Genomic DNA, 22,060 nt, shown 5'->3' with positions numbered 1-22,060 from the left:
ACAATCCAATGACGCTAATAACCAACACTATCCAATATATCTATCAGCATGCCAAACATCAGAATTTTGTAAGAAACCATCAACCTTAACAATTATTTATGAAATTGTTTGTAATAAATAGCCTCCAAAAGTTACCAATGATCAACAAGAACATTAGGATACTATGGGAACAAACCCTCCTCAGATTATAATATGACATAGATGAATAAATAAATAAATGTATATCAAAGTTGTTTATTGAGAAATCATATGTCCGGAAAATGTGCTGTAATTCATGGTGTCGCTATAAATACTGTAACTGGAATCAGATTTCATTGTTATTTGATCCCCTTTCTGTATATCCAATACCATACTGAGGGCCCCTGTCTGGTAAGCTATAGACTTTATGTACACACTGGATACTCTGGTATCATTGAGAAAAAGAGTGGCAACAAGTTTTTTCCCATTTTGACTCATAACTACTGAAGAAAACTGATATACACCTGAAATAGGTGCAGTGAAAATGCCAGTGCTGGGGTTGTAGCCATTTCTTATGTTTGTCATCACTTTGTTGAACTTTATTATCTCCTTTGCTGAAAGTGATTTTGACTGTGTCAAAGCAGCTGAAAAAGCAGGAATTTTCTTCTCATTGAACAACGCACATCCTTTATCTACAATAGATCATGAAGATTGTAATACTGGTACATGTAATAGTAAAATATTGAGGCCAGAAATTTCATAATTATACCCCACGCAATGAAGTTGGGGAAGGTATAATGTTTTTTACCCGTCCGTCTGTCTTTCTATCTGTCCGTCCGTCCGTCAGTCCTGTTCTTGTTTGAAACCACGCAACAGAATTTCATGAAAGTTTGTAGTTAATGAGGATATAATATTTAAATGTACATATCCACAAGAAAATTTTTATCAGTTGACTTTTGTAGAGTTATGAGTCTTTGAACTCGGGAATCTGGTGAGATTTTGTTTGTCCAGTGACAATGTTGGGGCGTGAGGTATGTGAGTGTGCTCACAAAGGTCCTTTAATTAAATCCTGAATCAAAATTAATCAAATAATGAATTTGAAATAATTCCATGTGTGGTTTTGATTGCTGTAATTGTTTACATGTTTGTCAGGAAGTAAAAAAATTTGGGAACCAAAATGAAGACCTTTGATATTTGCATTTTTCTGAAAGGCCAAGTGAGCTTTTCTCATCACTTGGCGCCTGTTAACTTTTACAAAAAATTTCTCCTCTGAAACTACTGGGCCATATTTCAATCTTACAGGGCCAGAAATGTTCAGAATGTTGAGATCTACTTGCTGTCTATTTACGTCAAAACTGTCAGACGACTTCTTGAGTTGTAGCCCTTTATAAATGTTAAATTTATCATTTTTTAAATTTTTTTGTCTATTATTTTGAAAACTATAATAGATAAAGGGAAATTTTAATTAGGATAAATGATGAGCAAGTCAAGATCTACAAATAAGCCATCACGGCTGAAATCTTTAGTTGACTTGTTAATGGAGTTATTTCCTTTTAAAGATGTTTTTTACCATTTTTAGAGTTTTTGTTTATTATATTGAAAAGTGTAATAGATGTAGTTAGAAACTTTATAAAGAAAAAATGATCAGCAGGACAAGATCTACAAACATGTCAACACGACTGAAATTGTCAGTTAACTCTTTATAGAGTTCGGTGTGAGCCAAGGCTCCGTGTTGAAGGCCGTACTTTGACCTATAATGGTTTACTTTTACAAATTGTGACTTGGATGGGGAGTTGTCTCATTGGCACTCATACCACATCTTCTTATATCTATTTGTTGCCCTTTCATGATGATTTTGACCAAAAATATGGCTATTGTTGAAGATGCAGGTGAGCGACACAGGCTCTTTAGAACCTTTAGCTTCTTTGATGTACTTGCAAGAGACCATTTATATGTAGAATTCAATTATTGAAGTTAATAAGGGAGTATAAACAAGAAATGATAGAATTTGTTTTTATTCATTGCCAAAATTTAGTTTTTAGTATGGTGTTAAAATATATAAAATTAATAAAAAGTATAGACATAGAGCTTGTTTTCAAGCTATGGATAAAGGAAGATACCTATACTTTGTATTAATTATAAACAAACAGAAAAAAACACAGACTAGAAGGTTAGCTAATGACATGAATGACACAAGTTTGAATTTTTTTTAAATATAAAAAAATAGCTCTTAAAGAAGGCTTTCATATACATTTGTACTGTAAATTCAGAAATTTTGGTATGCATTTATTGCGTTTGTTGAGCAATAACAAAATGCAAAAATACTCTGTGTGAACACTCAATGCAATCAAAATTTATTATGCAAGCTATTTTGCAACACCTATCCTGTCAAAATGTTTGCAATAATAAAACCATTGTAAACATTTCTGAATTAACAGTGAATAGAATAAAAAGAAAAATTTTAAAATGTGGTCACCGTATTCATTTTTTTACTACATATCAAAATAGAGAGATTTAAAATGTTTTATAGTACATTCTTTTAATAAACTAAATTATCTGATTAATCTACCCTTATAAAGCTAAAGTGTATAATTTATCAATTAAACAATTTTCTGTCTTTGTAAAAAATGTTTCTACCATTAATAAGTTTCATTTCTGTATCAAATCTTGCTGATTTAAGTTATGATTGCCACCAATCTTTAGCAGTGATTTGTAATCCAGGATGTAATATTCCCATTTTACCTCAAATCTGAATACATGTATCTTAATTGCAAGAATATGAGAACTCTTCAAGAACTGAGTTACATTTTTCAATGTTTGAAAAAAAATGAATTATCAAGCCTTGAACTTTCAGTAATATTACAGTGTTGCTACATCTATATTCAGTCAGGGGAATTACTTAAATGAGTGATTTCTAAAAAAAGTAACATTTTTTACAGAAAGTTGCAAGTAAGAGTAGTCTTTCTTTAATAATCATCTATTTAAGTAGTACAAATAAATCACCAAACTAAGTGATTTTTACATCGCGATGACCTTGAGGTCATTCGATGTATTGCTATCGCCTAGATTTCCATTATGTAAATTAGTTTTGGGTTTGTAACCGATCTATAAACATGATAAATATGCGCACATAAACGAGTGCAAAATAACATTCCTTGTCATTTGATATAAATACATCTCTTCAATGAATACTGATAAAAATATTTTTGTTTACAACATAAATTAATAATGTGAAAATGTTTTGTAGTTAGATATATATATGTAAGTAAAAAATCATTGATAATATCAATGCACACGTACCGAAAAATTGTGTTAAAGCATGCGGAAGAATATCTCAAAGAACGTTTTGCGACAGGACCGGTAACTCTGTAATTGTTTTTGCGGGAAAATATGAATGCCTACTCGTATCCAATCTTAGAAAAATCGAATTTTTACAGAAAAGTGTCCACCATGCACTTGCATTGCACTATTATTAGAACAGTAGAATAGAATGATATACAAACGGATGCAAATCATATATATATGTAACTGTTATTTTAATATAATATATAACAACAAATCAGTGTATACTGATTTGTATCACTACAATATAATAGTTATTACGGTGAAGTTGAATTTCCTGTCATTTATTCATCATACTCGCACGCACTTGTCTAGAAAAAAATATATCTCTGTACATTAACCTCAGTTTCAGGTAAAGAGATATGTTGTTTTTTTTTCAAGTGCTTTTGACCATCCTCAAGAACTTGTGGTCATCCGATGTTCAGTACTTCAGTACTTTGATATTTTATTGTAGCTTTGAAAATATAATGTTATTGGTCCTGGGACTAATTATGATGCTAAAATTATCAAAACCAGTATCTGTGTTAATAGGATGACCAATCATTTCAAGTGATGACCCTGTACTGAATCTGGGATGGCATGAAAATCACTTGTTTAAGGGGCATTAGCTACGAGATATAAAAAGAATAAAATACGATTTATTTTTTTTGCTCAATCATTAATGAAAGTGAAAAAGTGAAATAATAATTGGCTTAAAGCAGCCAGTTTGGTTAAATTTTGTCAATATAAGCTAAGAAATATCGATGATGAATTATTCACTTGCAAGTGAATAAATGACCTCATTGAATCCATATTCATGTGACCTTCAATTTAACCCCTTAGTTGGAGCTGGGTTGCACATGTATTCATCTTTTGAAAGGGAAAGAATGTCAACATTGAAATTGAAACAAGGATGAACCATTTGGTTAACTGAATTGATCCACAAAAAAATCATTCTTATACAGGATAAAATGATGATAAACATACTTTTTAACCTACAACATAAACTCAAACAGACCTAGAAAAATCCAATTGCACTTGGTCGCTATCTATTTATGTTTATGTTTATATCAGGTTATATGACCGTCAGCAGTCTTCTGTGGTCATCTCAATGGTTAATTAGATGATGTCTAGACAAAAATATACACGAAATGCTGATACATATTATCCAGTCCAAGCATTGTTAATTGTTTATTATAGACTTTTTGTTATTTGGATATACTTTTTGTATGTTATAAATCAAATATGAGAAATTTAGTCAAATCAGTGAACATGAATTTGACAGCTAATGCCCTTTCAAGTATCCTACCTCTATTTTCTTTTAAAAGATCACTTCTTTAAATATTTTTTTATTTATTATCCCCCATTTTTTTCAACACCCACATACAGTTAAATTTTGGTTGCAAACAGTAAAATTTTATTACATAATCTGAAAGCTGAAACCTTGAAATTTACAGGAAAAATACTCCCACTACTGGGAAAAATCTGTTGTAGATCATTATGTAAAGCCTTCATAATAGTGCTTATTTTTTCAACAAATTTAGAATTTACAGATGAATGATTAAATCAAAGGCATAAACCTTGCTACCTAAAAGAAGCAAAAGATCCATTTTTTTCTTTCAATTTTACTAATAATTAGATATGATATGAACCTGTATGTTAAAAATTTTAAAATTTGGGTAAAACTGCAAAATCACAGAATTTCTAATATGTTGCTTAAATGAGTGATTTAAAAATCACTTATTTTGGTAATTCCCCTGACTGATATTGATGAACATTATTAGGAAGATATTAGTTTGCTCATGATTGCAAGTGCAATTAATATTTTGTAAAGAATAATGCACGTTGACCAGAACTCTTCCAATAAACCCTGGTGTTTTATGGCAAAACTTTCATAATGATTAAAATATGTTTTAACTTTTAATGCATCACTGGTGATATTGAATATCAATTATTTGTTAAATTCTACAAAAGTGTATAAAGTTGCTGTAAATAAATAATTAAATAGATAACTAAGTGAGAGTAAGTTAGTTATAATTTTTGCAATGTAAGAAATATATCGAATTGTCAGAATTTACTTAAAATATATTATTTAAGGACATTTGAACAGGCATATGAGCAGCTTGAAACTCTTTCTTTACTTGAGAATGATTATCTTTAAGGTTACAAGAGCCCACTTATTTGTTTACATTTTACCTGCAAGTTTTTTTACCCCAAGATGGTACTCAGAATAGAATCTTGTACGGCTTCTGATTGGATGATACAGGAATGGAATTACTTTTAATCAAAAGCTTATCCAATTAGGTTTAAAAAATCCAGAAAATCAAATTCACATTTTACAAAGTATAGAAAATATCTTCCATTTCTGCACGTCGGAGCCATTAGAAATATGCCTTTTTCATTAAAAAATAGACGATGTTTTTCAACTGCATTTTAAGTCAATTTTTGCCGCATGACCATATATATTTTTTTGTTTGTTATGCAACACTGGCATTTCTAGTAACAGGAACTGCTACCCATTTTTTCCTAGTTTGTGTAGTCTTCGAGAAATAAAATATGGAACACCACTGGTACCCTATGGAAAATGCATTATGAATAATTGCGCTCTTGTAACCTTAAGTTTTTTAGCTACAATTCATTATTTTAATATTTTTGGTAACAGCTCAATATTTCAATCTTACCTGAATCTTTCTTTAACAACATTTCAACTAGATCCTTGAGAAGTGAACTTTCTGAAGAGAAATATGAAATAAACATATCTGATAGTATAAAAATGGTGTATGTTATGTTTAAAAATGAAAAGCTTGCATTATATTTCAGTTTGTTTAAACTACAAAAATATCAGTAGCAGTTGGAATAAAATGATAAAAAAAAATTGATTCTATGCAACTGATGTTGACATGCACCAACAAGTAGGTTATAAAAATAAGAAGATTTGGTTGTGATTGCCAATGAGACAACTCTCCACAAGAGACCAAATGGCATGGACATTTTCATGATTAAATTCACCTGTCAACACGGGCAAACTAGAGAAGTATTCATTTGTTTACACTTAGTGTATGATGTGTTTTTTTTTATATTGTTAGATAATTTATTTTTTGTTTTGTTTTGGCTTAATTATTAAAGATGGGGGCATATATTGTTAAAGGATAACATTTCTGAATCAAAAACATCTTTCCTTATCTTAAAAATATGTCTAAAGTCATAAAATTATTTACCTAGCTTTACATCACATGATCCCATTATCATATCTCCATATAAAACCAATGTTAAAACACAGATGCTGTACATTATACTCATGATATCTCTAAAGGGATACTTGCAACGTTTCAATATTCAATAGACTTTTATAGTTTTGTATTATATGAAAAAATAAGGTTAGAGGAAATAGGAATTGTCAGGTAATATGAAACATTTAATGAGTTTTTGTCATGTAATAAGAAGGAATTAAAATCAATTCAATTCTTGGAATATTTCCTGAATGATGTGGTTGTGGGTTTGTGATTAAAGAAGACCAGATTTTGCACAATATCTTCATTTTAAAGATGTTATGGACATTCAGGGTTGTATCACCCATGAATAGTTTTTATAACCAAAACACAATATTTCATTAAAGTAGACTGATTAAACCCTTGATTCTGCAAAAGAGTGATAGTTTGAATCACATTTGATTTTGTGGCAAATTTACCTCTTAATCATACTTTTTCCTTTAATAGGATCTTATAAGTATGCCTTATTCTTGAACTACTGACATTATTGACTTGACTGTGGCCGTCCTTGATCAGTATGGTGTAAATTTTTACTTATTCAGTAGTTTGAATTGATGAAACAATTCCATTTGGATCAAATTGATTTGATGTCTTGCAATGAAGTAAGTGAAAAAGTCACAGTTATTGACCGTCAATTGTAAATGACCTTATCCTTAATTTCTGACAGCAAGTATATAGCAAATGACAATACTGAAGTAACAATGCTTGATTTAACCTTCCACCTGAGATTCTGGTCACTGAAAGAGAAAGTCTAGTGTTGAAAATCACCTTTATAGTACATGTGCAAATGTTTAAATAATTTACATTTGTGACTGTCTGACGATCATTGTTACTTGTCCCTATTATTTTTTATGCCCCATTTAGGGGGATTATGTTTTTTGGTCTGTGTTTCTGTTCGTTCGTTCTTTCTTTCGTTCGTCCGTTCGTTCGTCTGTATGTTCATTTGTCAGTCCGTCCGTTCATTCGTTCGTCTGTCTGTCCCACTTCAGGTTAAAGTTTTTGGTCAAGGTATTTTTTGATGAAGTTGAAGTCCAATCAACTTGAAACTTAGTACACAAAAGTCATGTTCCCAATGATATGATCTTTCTAATTTTAATGCCAAATTAGAGTTTTGACTCCAATTTCATGGTCCACTGAACATAGAAAATGATAGTGCGAGTGGGGCATCAGTGTGCTATGGACACACTCTTGTTTTATTTCAGCTTATTATGTGAATCCTACAAGGAGAGTTGTTGAAGAATGGAATGATCTGAAGCGTGGCATGAAAATTGAAAAACAAGCAAAAAGTCTTACACATATCAAACTCAAGATGTCTAAACTGCCAGAATTCATACCATTCTTCACATTATTTATTACCTTGGTAATTAAACAAAATGAAGAATTGAAATATTTGTTTACCTAAATACCATTTAACTGCATTAATACACAAGAGGTGATGTATGATTATAGAAGATAGATACTGTGATATTAAAAAACTTTAGCCGATGTATACCCTGCCACATTAACTGAAAATTAGCATTTGATCTTATATTCTTGGCTTCTAACCCCAAAAAATTACCAGATGATTATTTAGTACAAAATTTTGTGGCTTTAGATAGCAAGGTGAAAAAGCCAGGTCTCATGCATTAAATATCAGTAGAGTAGTTGGAGTTGCTTCCCTTTACACAGTAGATTTAAAATTAAAAAAAAAGAATAACTCCAGATTTATTCAAGAAATATTAGAGGTCCAATGCTCATGTTTGAAAGTTATATACAAAAGTACATGATGAAGAATGACTAAAACTTTAGGAAGCTTGACAAGAATAGGCATGGATTTCACATATACCAGTTTTGTTTTGAATTTCATTGATTTAAAGTCAACATCCATTATAGAAAATGCATGTTTTTTTTAAACAATAGTAACTTTCTAACGTGTTCTTGCATTAATGAAGAGAATAACCCAAACAAGAGTCTGCTAACATTCCAGACTGTAAGTTAATTGAACTGAACCCTGATCAAAGGAAGAGTTGATCATTATCATGTGTTGTGACAAAATTTCTTGCCCTCGTCCCATGGTGGGTTTATTCATTGGCTTGAATGGACACATGCAGTTCCTTTGCAAAAAAAATAAAAAAAAGGACTGAAAAAGGATGCTTTGTGTTCTAAAATTTATGACTCAATAAAAATATATAGCAGAAGAGACATTATTAAAGAATAGTTGCATAAACCTTATGAAACATAGACACTATCATATACCAATGAAGGGCCTGATGGGGGGGGTGGGGTCTCATCAAGATTCAGAAGTTGATTTTTTTGTCAATCACGATTCACAGAAATAAATTTCCATGATCACGGATCACAAAAATATAAAAAAAAAAAAAATCTGTAGAAAAACGGATCACGATAGCGAAAATGCGCCGATCACGAAGACCGAAAATAACCCATCAGGCCCCTCACCAATCAGGAATAAGGGACAGATCCCAATCATCCCACACTTCAATGTTATGACATGGGTTCAAATAACTGTGGGTCAGTGGTCCAGGACCTGTCATTTTCCAGAAGGGGTCTTTTCATTTTCATGCCCTCGCCTTTGCAGAGGGGGCATTAAGTTTTACCCTTGTCCATCTGTATGTACGTCCCAAAGTTGGTTTCCGTTCTCTAACTTTAGTTTGCCTCAACCAAATGTTATGAAAATTATACAAAATGCTTATTACTACAAAACACAGATCAAGTTTGAATATGGTGGTGTCACTTTAACCGTTCTAGAGTTATGCCCCTTTACAAATGGAAAAATTGCTGAATTTTTTGTTTCTGTTCTCTAACTTTAGTTTGCCTCAACCAAATGTTATGAAACTTATACACAATGCTTATTATCACAAAACACAGATCAAGTTGGAATTTTGGTGGCGTCACTTTAACCGTTCTAGAGTTATGTGGCTTATGCCCCTTTACAAATGGAAAAATTGCTGAATTTTTTGTTTCCGTTCTCTAACTTTAGTTTGCCTCGATCAAATGTTATGAAACTTAAACATAATGCTTATTACCACAAAACACAGATCACTTTCAAATTTTGGTGGTGTCACTTTAATCGTTCTAGAGTTATGCCCCTTTACAAATGGAAAAATTGCTGAATTTTTTGTTTCCATTCTCTTACTTTAGTTTGCCTCAACCAAATGTTATGAAACTTATACACAATGCTTATTACCACAAAACACAGATCAAGTTTGAATTTTGGTGGCGTCACTTGAACTGTCTAGAGTTATGCCCTTTACAAATGGAAAATATGTTGAATTTTTCGTTTCCGTTCTCTAACTTTAGTTTGCCTCAACCAAATGTTATGAAACTTGTACACAATGCTTATTACACCAAGATGGAATTTTGGAGGTACAAATGTATCACTTTTACTGTTCTAGAGTTATGCCCCTTAACAAATGGAAAAATTGAATTTTTCGTTTCTGTTCTCTAACTTAAGTTTGCCTCAACCAAATGTTATGAAACTTATATACAGTACTTGTTACCACAAAACTTAGATCAGGTTCAAATTTGGGTAGCATCACTTTTAATGTTCTTCAGTTATGTCCCTTTATAACTTTATATGATATGCAAGCGGGGCATCATCTGTGTCCATGGCATCTGTGTCCCATGGACACATTCCCCATTTATTGAATTGTGAAGTCAAGAACTTACAAATATTTTCACTGATGCTTTAAATAGGACATTTGACTCTCTTAGAGAGGACCTTTCACTTTAAAATTTAATGGGTCCTGGACCTTTCATTATTTAATGCAAATATGAACCCCTGATCCATTTACCCATTTACCATTTTCAGACCAGAAACGAAACATTTTTGATTATGAAGATTAGCTCATTGGGTTTACTGTAACATTTACATTTGTCATATGATCAGAAGGTACAATAACTTATCAGCAAATCATTATTTCAAACTTACCACAACACATTTCTATAAAACATATTTTGATATTTTTAATAATAGGGTTCAAGATTGTTTTAATAGAATGCAATATCAAAATCTCATTTTAGACTTAGTACATGTGTGATTTTGTTAAACTTATGGATAATTTATACTTAACTCACTAGATATAAGGATACTATATCAATATGCAAATCATGGAATTTTGGAACCAGATCTATCTAACCATCTTTCATATATAACATAATTTGAATTGCTAATTAACAAACTTCTCAAAAGAATCAAAGACAATCTTGATGAAAAATATGCACATTAATATATAAATTTGCTCCTATTTTATACAACAGGCCCAGTTTGTAACCTGTGGTGTTTTTTGCTATCTTGGAGGCCTGGCTTCTCTTGGAATAGAACCCACTGTAGAATCAAGAGATGGCATACAGACCTTTCTAGGAACAGAAACAGTCCACAAGTGGGTTATACCAAATCTGTGGATAGGACCATCAGACAAATATATAACTAGTAAGAACTGTACCGGTACATGTTTTATTGATTATGGATACTGAAGATATTGTTATCAATTTTATATGTGATGAATTAACAGGAGTATGGTACATAGTTTATGTGTTTTTGAACATTTTTCCATAATCACTTTTGTACAATGTGTGGGAAATTGCCCCCTACCTCATTCAAAATGTCAGAATTTCAAGTTGGTTCATTATTTTTAGTCTTGGTATTTTGACAACCAACCATGAAAATTAAACTCCTCTCCAACCATTGTACATTTTGCATTCTACAATACTTAGTATCAAATACCATTGTTTAGAATGTTTAACAGTTTTTAGAAAAGGAAAATTTGATACTTTTCTCAACTTGATAATTTTTCTTTGCTTCGAAACCACCACCCTGTGTCAAACATAGCCAACACCCTGTGTGTGACGTTCTACACTATTATTATGGAGCCATGCAAGCTAGGCTAAGAGGGGTTGGTTAGTTCATATTGAAATATCAGTGAAAGTAACTTGAACCTTAGCCATGTGCGCATGACTTACCTGGTGAATACAAGAGATAAATTTTCCATTAGGGGGTTCAAAATACAATGGAAAAAATTTGACCATGGTTCAGTTTTGTTGGGAGACATGTTATGGTATACCATTGTCTGTCTACACATCTAACAGCTGGCATAATTTTAGATTCTGGAAAATTTATAAAAAATGTATGATGAAAATTAACCCAATAAAGGAGGGTTAGTCATGCAAGCTAGGCTAAGAGGAGTGGTTGAGTTCATACTGAAATATCAGTGAAAGTAACTTGAACCTTAGCCATGTGCTCATGTCTTACCCACTAAAGTTGGGTTAGTACTCATAATTCATTTCTTATCAATTTTCCAGAAGTCAAAATTATTCTAGATTCAAATAATTACTTGTTAAAAAATGATTTGATAAAATTTAGTGGAACTTGTATGGGATATTTGAACAGGTTGAATATAGTAAACGTTCAATTTTAAAGAATTTCGGTCAGACAAAGAAATGGCAATGAAAAATTTCTCCAGATCATGCCCCTCCCACAGGATATTGTGAAGACACCGTCCAGACAACACAGAATATTGTTACGATTTTGATTCAATACAGCAGAATCTGTCACGACAAAATCGCAATCATTCAGACAATGATAGGATATTCCAGATAATTGAGGAAAGTATCAGATTTTTTAACTTTTCAAGTCAAAGCACTGACTGATCTAAAACAGTAGCCATATTTGGCTATGTGTGAATGCTGCATTATGAGTTAAATGTATTTATGTATTTACTATTTCAATGTTTTGTTCAAAGGTGTTGGAGCATTCTTTGCCCCATGCTTACGAGATGATATAGAACTGCAAATTAAGACACTGGAACAGAATTACAGTACTACAGAGCCTTTAGGATGTTGTGAAATGGCCAGCAGAAATACAGCAGCTACAACTACACAGGCAGAATGTCAACATATGACTGATGGTACTTTAAATATTTCTAAATGATTCGTTTTGTTCTCTAATTGATCATTGTGCAAACTCTAACTATATACAATAGGCAGATTTCTGGCTATATGTTACTGTAAGGAAAGTTATTGATAGTTATATAGTTTTCCATTGATTTCACAGTTTAAGACACACTTTATATTTTTTTCCCAATGATCTACAAAAAGATGTGTTCTAGTTGTGTGATGTCATCAGGCATGACGCCTTTTATTAATGACATCACAGTAGCAAATAAAGAGGAAAGCAAGAAAATTTAACAGCATAACAGCAATTTTGACTAATTGACCAACTGAGATCAAATGAACCACATGATTACAAAAAAATAGTTTACAGATAAGCTAAAGTAGGAATCTTCTAAGAATTAGAGAAAAAAGACTGTTGAATTATATAATTTAATTGGAGTTTGAGGTCAGTTTGTTGAAAAATAAAAATTTGGCCAATACTGAAATAATTTTGGGATCGTGCAAACAAGGGAAGTGTCTGCACTAAGATATTGTAAACCAACTTATTTTCATTGATATTTTATTTCATGTTTAGCCCTTTCTATTTGACTTGGTGGTGATTTTTTATTGTAGTTTTCTCATTTTCTTGATGTATTTATATTAGGAAAGACCTGAGTGTTACACTCTTGGGACGATTTATATTTGCATTATTTTTTTTACTGGCAAAAGAAGCGAAAATAAATTGCTAGCGACTATTAGTTGGTTTACAGTAAGTCATTCATAACACACACATTTTTTTCTATGTCACATCTTATTTCTACCTTCATATGATGACTAAATTGTTTGTAGCAAAGGAGTAAGGGACGACATCAAAAGATCGATGAGGGATAAAAATTTAATTCAAATAGTTTGGGAGGGGGGGGGGGGGTAAAAATCGCTGCAAGTTTTGTCATCCAACATCGATTTTTGGATTGAAAAATACGGATTCAAGTTCGGACTTTTAACCAAATGAATGCCATCAAATTGTACGGGAAAGCAATTTTTTGGCCGAAAGTATTGGGGCAAAATTAATCCTAGTATCTATGTCAAATGCTTTATTGATCGTCAATTTTGAATGATATGAAACCATATACAGATGAAAACAGATTGTTTGGGTCCACATGGCATGGTGGCATTCTAAAAACAAACTATAAAATTTTCTTTGAATTGTGTTAATTATTTAATTATTAAAATGAAAACTGAAATAAAAATTCAAATACAAATTTGAAAGTTATATAGAATTTTTTGAGATAGTAGAAAAATATGACAGTGGTCAACAGACATTGAATAGAAATTACATATATCATATCACGTTCACTACATTCATTTGGGATTGTGCTTTTCCCTCTCTCCACAGTTGGCGCAAATGCACTGCCCTGTCATCACCATACATTTCATGGACCACTATTTAGTTTAAAGCTATATACGTTATATGAAACAATGAACTGTTTTATATTCATTTGAGAAAAGAAACAAAAACAATCAAAACTATAAACCCACTATTTATACATGCTAATAGTGGGCAGATGAAAAATGCAGAATCCATTCTGACTGTAATATTTATAAAATTATAATTTAACGGTGTGTTTTTTTATGCATACTAAAAATACACATAACTTTTTTCCAATATTTTTTAAAAGTGATGTCCAAGTAAATATACAGAACAAACATACATTGTTGAGGAAAAACAGGACCCATGATACAAAAAGTATACTCTAAAAGCATATTCCCATATTGGTCAATCAATTTTTTCCAAATTAAGTTAAGATGGGGGGAGTCTATGTGAATTAAGTTTTTTATCCTACATTGAACTTTTGATGTCGTTCCTAAGTTCCTTAATTGCACTATTACTGTTTCTATACTTTTTCGAAATGATTCACAGTCTATTGCTAAAACGGGTTATATTTTGAAATATCTGAAATATCAAATTTCTTGAAAATGTCCCTTAAACTAGCTATGTAAAATGTTCAGAGCCCGATTTGAAAGAAGAGGAGTCATATTTGTTTTCTAAATTTTGCCAGAAATGGCAAATGTGGGAAATCAATAAGTATATGAAACATGTCAATCTGATTTTGTATAATCAGGAAACCGGTGTAAATTAAATTATATCAGGATAAAAATCGAGCATTTTGAATAAATCCAACTGCGTAAACCAAACACCTGTCTTAATTTGATCAAAATCTTCAGTAGACAGGTTTGCGCTATACAGAAAAAATGTCTCTTCATAAAGTAAGTGGAGTGGCAGCTAATTATTTCATTCACTCTGTCCCTTCGTTTGTCCAACAAATATTTCCGTCAGATTTTTTCTCAACTACTTCTAGATTGACAGTGATGAGTTGTATCGTGTAAGCTCTTTGCAGATCTGATAGACAACTACTTCTATATTGACAGTGATGAGTTGTATTGTGTAAGCTCTTTACAGATCTGATAGACAACTACTTCTAGATTGACAGTGATGAGTTGTATTGTGTAAGCTCTTTACAGATCTGATAGACAACTACTTCTAGATTGACAGTGATGAGTTGTATCGTGTAAGCTCTTTGCAGATCCGACAGACAACTACTTCTAGATTGACAATGATGAGTTGTATCGTGTAAGCTCTTTGCAGATCCGACAGACAACTACTTCTAGATTGACAGTGATGAGTTGTATTGTGTAAGCTCTTTGCAGATCTGACAGACAACTACTTCTAGATTGACAGTGATGAGTTGTATCGTGTAAGCTCTTTGCAGATCTGACAGACAACTACTTCTAGATTGACAGTGATGAGTTGTATCGTGTAAGCTCTTTACAGATCTGACGAGACAACTACTTCTAGATTGACAGTGATGAGTTGTATTGTGTAAGCTCTTTACAGATCTGACAGACAACTACTTCTAGATTGACAGTGATGAGTTGTATCGTGTAAGCTCTTTGCAGATCTGACAGACAACTACTTCTAGATTGACAGTGATGAGTTGTAACGTGTAAGCTCTTTGCAGATCTGATAGACAACTACTTCTAGATTGACAGTGATGAGTTGTATTGTGTAAGCTCTTTACAGATCTGACAGACAACTACTTCTAGATTGACAGTGATGAGTTGTATCGTGTAAGCTCTTTACAGATCTGATAGACAACTACTTCTAGATTGACAGTGATGAGTTGTATCGTGTAAGCTCTTTGTAGATCTGACAGACAACTACTTTTAGATTGACAGTGATGAGTTGTATCGTGTAAGCTCTTTGCAGATCTGATAGACAACTACTTCTATATTGACAGTGATGAGTTGTATTGTGTAAGCTCTTTACAGATCTGATAGACAACTACTTCTTTATTGACAGTGATGAGTTGTATCGTGTAAGCTCTTTGCAGATCTGATAGACAACTACTTCTATATTGACAGTGATGAGTTGTATTGTGTAAGCTCTTTACAGATCTGATAGACAACTACTTCTAGATTGACAGTGATGAGTTGTATCGTGTAAGCTCTTTACAGATCTGACAGACAACTACTTCAAGATTGACAGTGATGAGTTGTATCGTGTAAGCTCTTTACAGATCTGATAGACAACTACTTCCTATTTGCCAATACTTTGATTTTTAATATGTTCAATGAACTTAAAAATTTTCATCATACTTTTCTTAAGTATTACAAAACAGAATGACCTCCAGTGCTTGGAAGTAATGAGTTGTAAAGTTTCAGTACTTCTCAGATCTGTCTGAAACCCACTTTCTGTTTATTGATACTTTGAATTACGAGTTGGTTGGCACAACAGCATGTACATTCTTTTTTTATAATTCTGGGATAAAAACATTGCTAACAGGTATAATCTATGTTAACTCCTAAAGGAGTTAACATCATATGCCTAAATAGTGTAAGCATATTTTGTTTTGTAATTTGCTATGTGACATTAGGCAAACAAAAATCAATCAATTAGTATAAATAAGATGTGGTATGAGTGCCAATGAGACAACTCTCCATCCAAGTCATAATGTATAAAAAGTTAACAGGGCCTTCAACACGGAGCCTTGGCTCACACCAAACAGCAAGCTATAAAGGTCCCCAAAATGACTAGTGTAAAACAATTCATACAGGAAAACATTTAAAAATCGAGAAACGTCTATGAACCACACCAACAAACTACAACCACTGAACAACAGGCTCCTGACTTAGGTACACCAACAAACTACAACCACTGAACAACAGGCTCCTGACTTAGGTACACCAACAAACTACAACCACTGAACAACAGGCTCCTGACTTAGGTACACCAACAAACTACAACCACTGAACAACAGGCTCCTGACTTAGGTACACCAACAAACTACAACCACTGAACAACAGGCTCCTGACTTAGGGCAGGTGCATAAAAATGCAGACCTGCATTATACAAAAAGTAAAAAGATTAATGAAATAAATCTCAGTAAAAAGACAACCAATTATAAAAGAGAATTTCAGTATATAGGATCCATTTGTTCACTGCACACATACATTATCTTATTCCCCAAATTTTATTTTCAGACGTCGGTCTTTGGAAAGCAGGTATAAAATGTAGTGAAAGACCTTCAGGACAAAACAGTGTGTCTCACAACCTGAAGCCATGTTGTTACAACCTTCAGGGTCAGTGTAAACTAACCACACATACACACTGTGTATTCTTAGGAGGGTACTTCTCAAAGCATTCTGCAGATCACTGTAGTCAGGTATGACCATATCATAGATATGTAAATACCGGTAATAAATAAGAATTGAAAATTATCATACGGATGATGAAAATTTAAATGGATATCTTGCAATTTATTCAAATACTTTATTTGATAATTAAAGTAAACTAAAAACTTTAATAATTGAAACTTTGCAATGAAAGTTATTTGTGATGAATTGATATGTTGATCAAGGGTAGATAACTCAAACTTTTTTGGTAAAATAGTTTGAAAAATATAGATTTAAATGTGTTTAATTGGCTACCTAAAAAGATTCAAATTCATCTGCATATTTTAAACGCATTTTAAATCTATTTCTTAAAAAAATAGATGTCATCTTTTATTATTGTATTTTACTTTTTTTTTAAGTTGGAAGATACCAACATGACTAAATGCTCTATCAATAAGTTAAAGAAAGACAAAAATCTGATAGCATATAACACAGATCTTTTTTGTAGGTAAATTGTTTAAATTCTATTTGTGGTATGGGTGGAATTTCATCAAAATCAGATAAGCCATGGTTACCAGACAATCCAGCACAGTGGTGGAGACTGCCTCTTTCTATTATCTATCACCATGGCATCATTCATGTTGTCATCGTTGGGGCCATTCATTTCCTCATCATGAGAACTATGGAGAGGTCTATTGGTTGGCTGAGGATAATGGTAGTTTATGTGCTGAGTGGAATAGGAGGAATACTGGTAAGAAATTTGTAAATATTTTAAATTTATGTAATAATGGAATGTTTCTAGTCATATGAAAAATGCATTGAGATGCACCCACTAATTACTGACTTAAATTTTCATGAAAGTAATATACTAGAATGGTAAATCACAGAACCTAATCTTATTTTAATGTTGCTTATGAAGGTTAATGAAAACAAAGCATGAAGTGGAACAAAAGGGGTTGGTTTTACAGTAATATACTACCACAGGTTTAATACCATTGTTAATTGAACAGTTATACAGATTCATAATCTCAACTGGTTAAGTTTTTGAAGTGGAAGTTATAATAAGATGGTAAATTTGACCTACCATCATATGTTTTATTCTTCTAAATTTCACCAATTTACATTTATGTAATCAAACCTTCAGTCTATGCACCCTACTGTAATAAATGCTAAACGTTTGGTTTGAAATATTTCCTTTCCATTGGTTACATAGCTGTTTTTTGATTATACACTCAGTAGAATTGCAAATATCTAACAATGTTCTGTCTCTTTTACTCATAAATGGTAAGAAATTATTAAGAGAAAAACTTTTACATCAATGGTATTCACACAGGAAAAGTTTATTTCTGTTTATCTGTTTTGCAAAAAATTACTTTTGGCTATATAATTTTACTATGTTAATGTAGCCAAAATGTTCCTGAAGTTTGGCTTTTTTTTAATACAAAAAACAATGAAAAATCTTTTCTATGTATAACATCATCATTTAAAGGATGCCACAGTCAAGATGTATCTCTAGGCCAATTGTTTATATATTGTATCTATAGGTTGCATTTCTGTAAATATAGACAATGCAATTTCCCATAGGAACTCCCTTTACGGCTAAAACTGGGCTACTTTTATAATGAAGTTTCGTAAAATTTATATTCTAGAATGGAAAGTTGATATGCACTACTTTTTTATTCAAAGGTCAAAACATAGGGCTGTGCGGCATATTTTCAACATTTATTGGCCCAAACTTCTAAGAGTTTAAACTTATACTAAAATTCTGCACTTACCCTCCCTTCACTTTATGTTTTACTCAGAATTCAATTCCACCGCCTTCCATGTGCATTTATACTGGTAACATTCTGAAGTTATGTCTTTATGAGATGAAACATAGAGATCATATCTGGGAACCAGTACGTAAACAAAACAAAATATCGATGAATATTATATATCTCCCCAAAAGAGGCATGGTTTATGAAACAGCTGTATTTACAAAGTGCAACCTATAAAGAAGTAATACAGACCAATTTATGATAAATCCTATACAGAACTTATGAGTTTGAATGTCCCTTTGGTATCTTTTGCCTCTCTTTTAGTTAGTTGAATATCAGGTGATCAACATGCATTTATTTATTTATCTGACCTGGCATGAGTCATGATAGGAAACCAGGATCAGCTTCCGTTAAGAAGTGATTTGAAAATGAAAATAATACTTCATAAATTTGTCCAAAGTTCTTTTCTGGATATAACGTCATCAGAAACACTAAAACCAAAACAAACTGACAGTCAAGGATGTGTAAATACCTGAATACTGTTAGGAGCTATATGACCAAAAGGGGACATAAATTATCTTTCTTAAGATTATTGTGACAATTTTTTCAGACAATAATGTTGTAGATGGCATGAAATATTTAACAGCAAAATATTTTGTATATTTTCAGGCAGCCTCCATATTTGAACCACACTCTCCCCATGTAGGTGCCACAGGATCAGTTTGTGGATTACTCGGTGTAACTGTGGTAGAAATACTGTTACTATGGAGATTTATAAATAGACCATTACTTGAAATTTCCAAGGTTCTGTTTGTCATTGTCTTGTTTCTTACAGCAGGAACACTCCAATACATCAGTAATTACACCATTATCACTGGAATTATCATTGGCTTGTGTTCAGGTGTGATAGTCTTGCCATTTGTATCTTTCAGTAAGATATCACACAGGTCAAGGGTTATTCTGATTGGCTTTTGTGTCCCCCTTTTAGTGGTGATATATTTTGTATTACTTTATGCATTCTTCAAAGTTCAGTCAATTACAGATTGTTATGCTTGTAAGGTAATTAACTGTATTCCTTACACGGAAAATATGTGTAGGGATGACTATGAAGAATAAAATTCATTGTTCATATTCACACCTGCATGTTTTAATTGCTACTGAAAGTATTTGCTTGTATTCATAACTTTACATATTGGCTACGAATAAAATTCATTGTTCATATTCACACCTGCATGTTTTAATTGCTACTGAAAGTATTTGCTTGTATTCATAACTTTACATAAGGGCTACGAGTAAAATTCATTGTTCATATTCACACATGCATGTTTCAATTGCCACTGAAAATATCTGCTTGTATTCACAAGAATAAATTTCATTGTTCATATTCACACATCCATGTTTTAAATGCCACTGAAAGTATTTGCTTGTATTCATAACTTTACATATTGGCTACAAATAAAATTCGTTGTTCGTATTCACACCTGCATGTTATATTGCTACTGAAAGTATTTACTTGTATTCACAATTAATCACAATTTTACATATTGGCTATTGTCTTCACTTGATATCTGGCTTCATTTATAAATCAATTATTTAAAAAAAGTTTACCAGTTTGTTTCACACAGTGTGAGTTAACAGTTATTGATACAGGGCAGTAATGATCCGATAAAGTTCAGTGACTCATTAGTTAGTGTTTAATGTCCTACACTATAACTTAATGCTCTTTTTAAAGTCGGACGATGACCTTGCTCAATGCCATTAAAGTTTAATAGAACATGGGATAACATTTATTTTATTTTGAAAAAGCATCGATGTTTTGAAACCTATGATAATATAACCACAAAATGATCCTATTTTTGGATTTTTTATCTACTGATACTTAACAACTAACTATTAAAGATGGTCATGTTTGCAGTCAACAGAAATAGAGGCAATGATTTAAAAGATTTGAATAAATTGATTTTATGGATTTCATTTAGTGACCTTGACTGTCCTCCAATTGACCGTAGTAACTCTTCCACTACAGTACAGTTATTCCTTAAATGTTTGTCATGATATCACACCATTTTCTCAATTTTTTAGTGCATTTTCCTATACTGTAAATTCAGAAATGATTGTGTGCATTTATTATTGTGATTTTTTTAGAATGATAAAAAAATGTAAGATTAATTATTGCAATTTCAGGAAAATCTTCATACAAATATATGTATACGATAATAGAATGCAAGTTCTTATTGGGATACTCACCCATGCAGTTGCATTATTCACATTAAGAAAAACCTCGAAATAATTTCTGAATTTACAATATTGGTTCTGGATTTAAGATGATAGTTAAAATTACAATTAACTTGATACATAAATTTTGATATGCTAATTATGTTCTATTTTTGGTGATTTAGAGATTGACTTAGTAGAGCTTACTTGATTGAATAGAATTGCTGTAACTGAAAGTAAAGAATAAATCCACCACTTCATTAGATGATATTAAATTTTAATACTAATACAAATCAATTTAGAATTCATTGATTCAAACTTTTACTCTCTCAAATCAATGCTTTAATTTAATAAGAAAATAATGAAATTCCAGGTAAATAGATAATAACAAAAATACTTTTTAAACTAATGACCTTAAATTTAAACAAATGAAAAGGACCCCAAAAAACTCAAAGAAACATGAACTGCATACATTCCTGTGCCTCCCTTTTTACACTGTATGTACCATTTTTGTAAAAGCATGAGCAGGGACATCTGTGATCATCTACGATAGTTTATTATTAACATCTCACCATTAATATACACAATAAAATATATACATATATAAAAAAAAAACATAAAAAGATATAAATGCCATTCTTAAAAGAATTATGAGAGACAAAAAGTAAAAATTCACTAAACATTAAAGTTCTTTATAAAACTGTGTACTGTGTAAATTACGAAAACTTTACAGTCTAAAAATTATCGATATAAAAAACGTCTCCTTCCGTCTAAAATAGATTTGCAGGTTTTGGCATATTTGTATATAACATAAATGTTTTGGCACCCCAACACAAAAGACAGTTTCTTACGATTCGTGAACATGTTAAAATTCTCATCTTCACTGTTTATGTATTCATAAAGTTCGTTCCTTAAATCGTCATAAAGTGGACATTAAAGTAGTACATGTTTCCATCTTACTATCACACATAAAGCAAGTCCATTCATGCATTGGTAAAC

General features: G+C 31.8%; 2 protein-coding genes across 2 annotated transcripts; one reads left to right on the top strand and one right to left on the bottom strand.

Annotated features, from left to right (window-relative positions):
* Positions 1–218: 218 nt before the first annotated feature.
* Positions 219–6,597, bottom strand: LOC127735712 (complement C1q-like protein 3). Its single transcript, XM_052245984.1, has 3 exons — positions 6,498–6,597; positions 5,961–6,011; positions 219–650 (listed from the first exon to the last, which is right to left on the bottom strand). Exons 1-3 carry the CDS (start codon positions 6,577–6,579, stop codon positions 235–237), a joined length of 549 nt encoding a protein of 182 aa, XP_052101944.1. The 5' UTR covers positions 6,580–6,597; the 3' UTR covers positions 219–234.
* Positions 6,598–6,829: 232 nt separating this feature from the next.
* LOC127733709 (inactive rhomboid protein 1-like) lies at positions 6,830–21,121 on the top strand. Its single transcript, XM_052243022.1, has 7 exons — positions 6,830–6,845; positions 7,751–7,908; positions 10,806–10,977; positions 12,287–12,451; positions 16,959–17,140; positions 17,599–17,841; positions 19,517–21,121. Exons 1-7 carry the CDS (start codon positions 6,830–6,832, stop codon positions 19,961–19,963), a joined length of 1,383 nt encoding a protein of 460 aa, XP_052098982.1. The 3' UTR covers positions 19,964–21,121.
* The last annotated feature ends 939 nt before the right edge of the window (positions 21,122–22,060 follow it).

The sequence above is a fragment of the Mytilus californianus genome, unplaced genomic scaffold (assembly GCF_021869535.1).
Source record: "Mytilus californianus isolate M0D057914Y unplaced genomic scaffold, xbMytCali1.0.p SCAF_3, whole genome shotgun sequence".
Classification (NCBI taxonomy): domain Eukaryota; kingdom Metazoa; phylum Mollusca; class Bivalvia; order Mytilida; family Mytilidae; genus Mytilus; species Mytilus californianus.
This window is presented reverse-complemented; position numbering and strand designations above follow the sequence as displayed.

Excerpts from the sequence above, each read along its gene's own strand:
- LOC127735712 (XM_052245984.1), bottom strand. The coding sequence starts at position 6,579 with ATGAGTATAATGTACAGCATCTGTGTTTTAACATTGGTTTTATATGGA. Across the intron at positions 6,012-6,497 it reads ATCATGTGATGTAAAGCTAG|AAAGTTCACTTCTCAAGGAT; the intron begins GTAAATAATTTT and ends ATTTCTCTTCAG. Across the intron at positions 651-5,960 it reads GTTGTTAAAGAAAGATTCAG|ATAAAGGATGTGCGTTGTTC; the intron begins GTAAGATTGAAA and ends GATCTATTGTAG.
- LOC127733709 (XM_052243022.1), top strand. Across the intron at positions 7,909-10,805 it reads TCACATTATTTATTACCTTG|GCCCAGTTTGTAACCTGTGG; the intron begins GTAATTAAACAA and ends TTTATACAACAG. Across the intron at positions 12,452-16,958 it reads ATGTCAACATATGACTGATG|ACGTCGGTCTTTGGAAAGCA; the intron begins GTACTTTAAATA and ends TTTTATTTTCAG.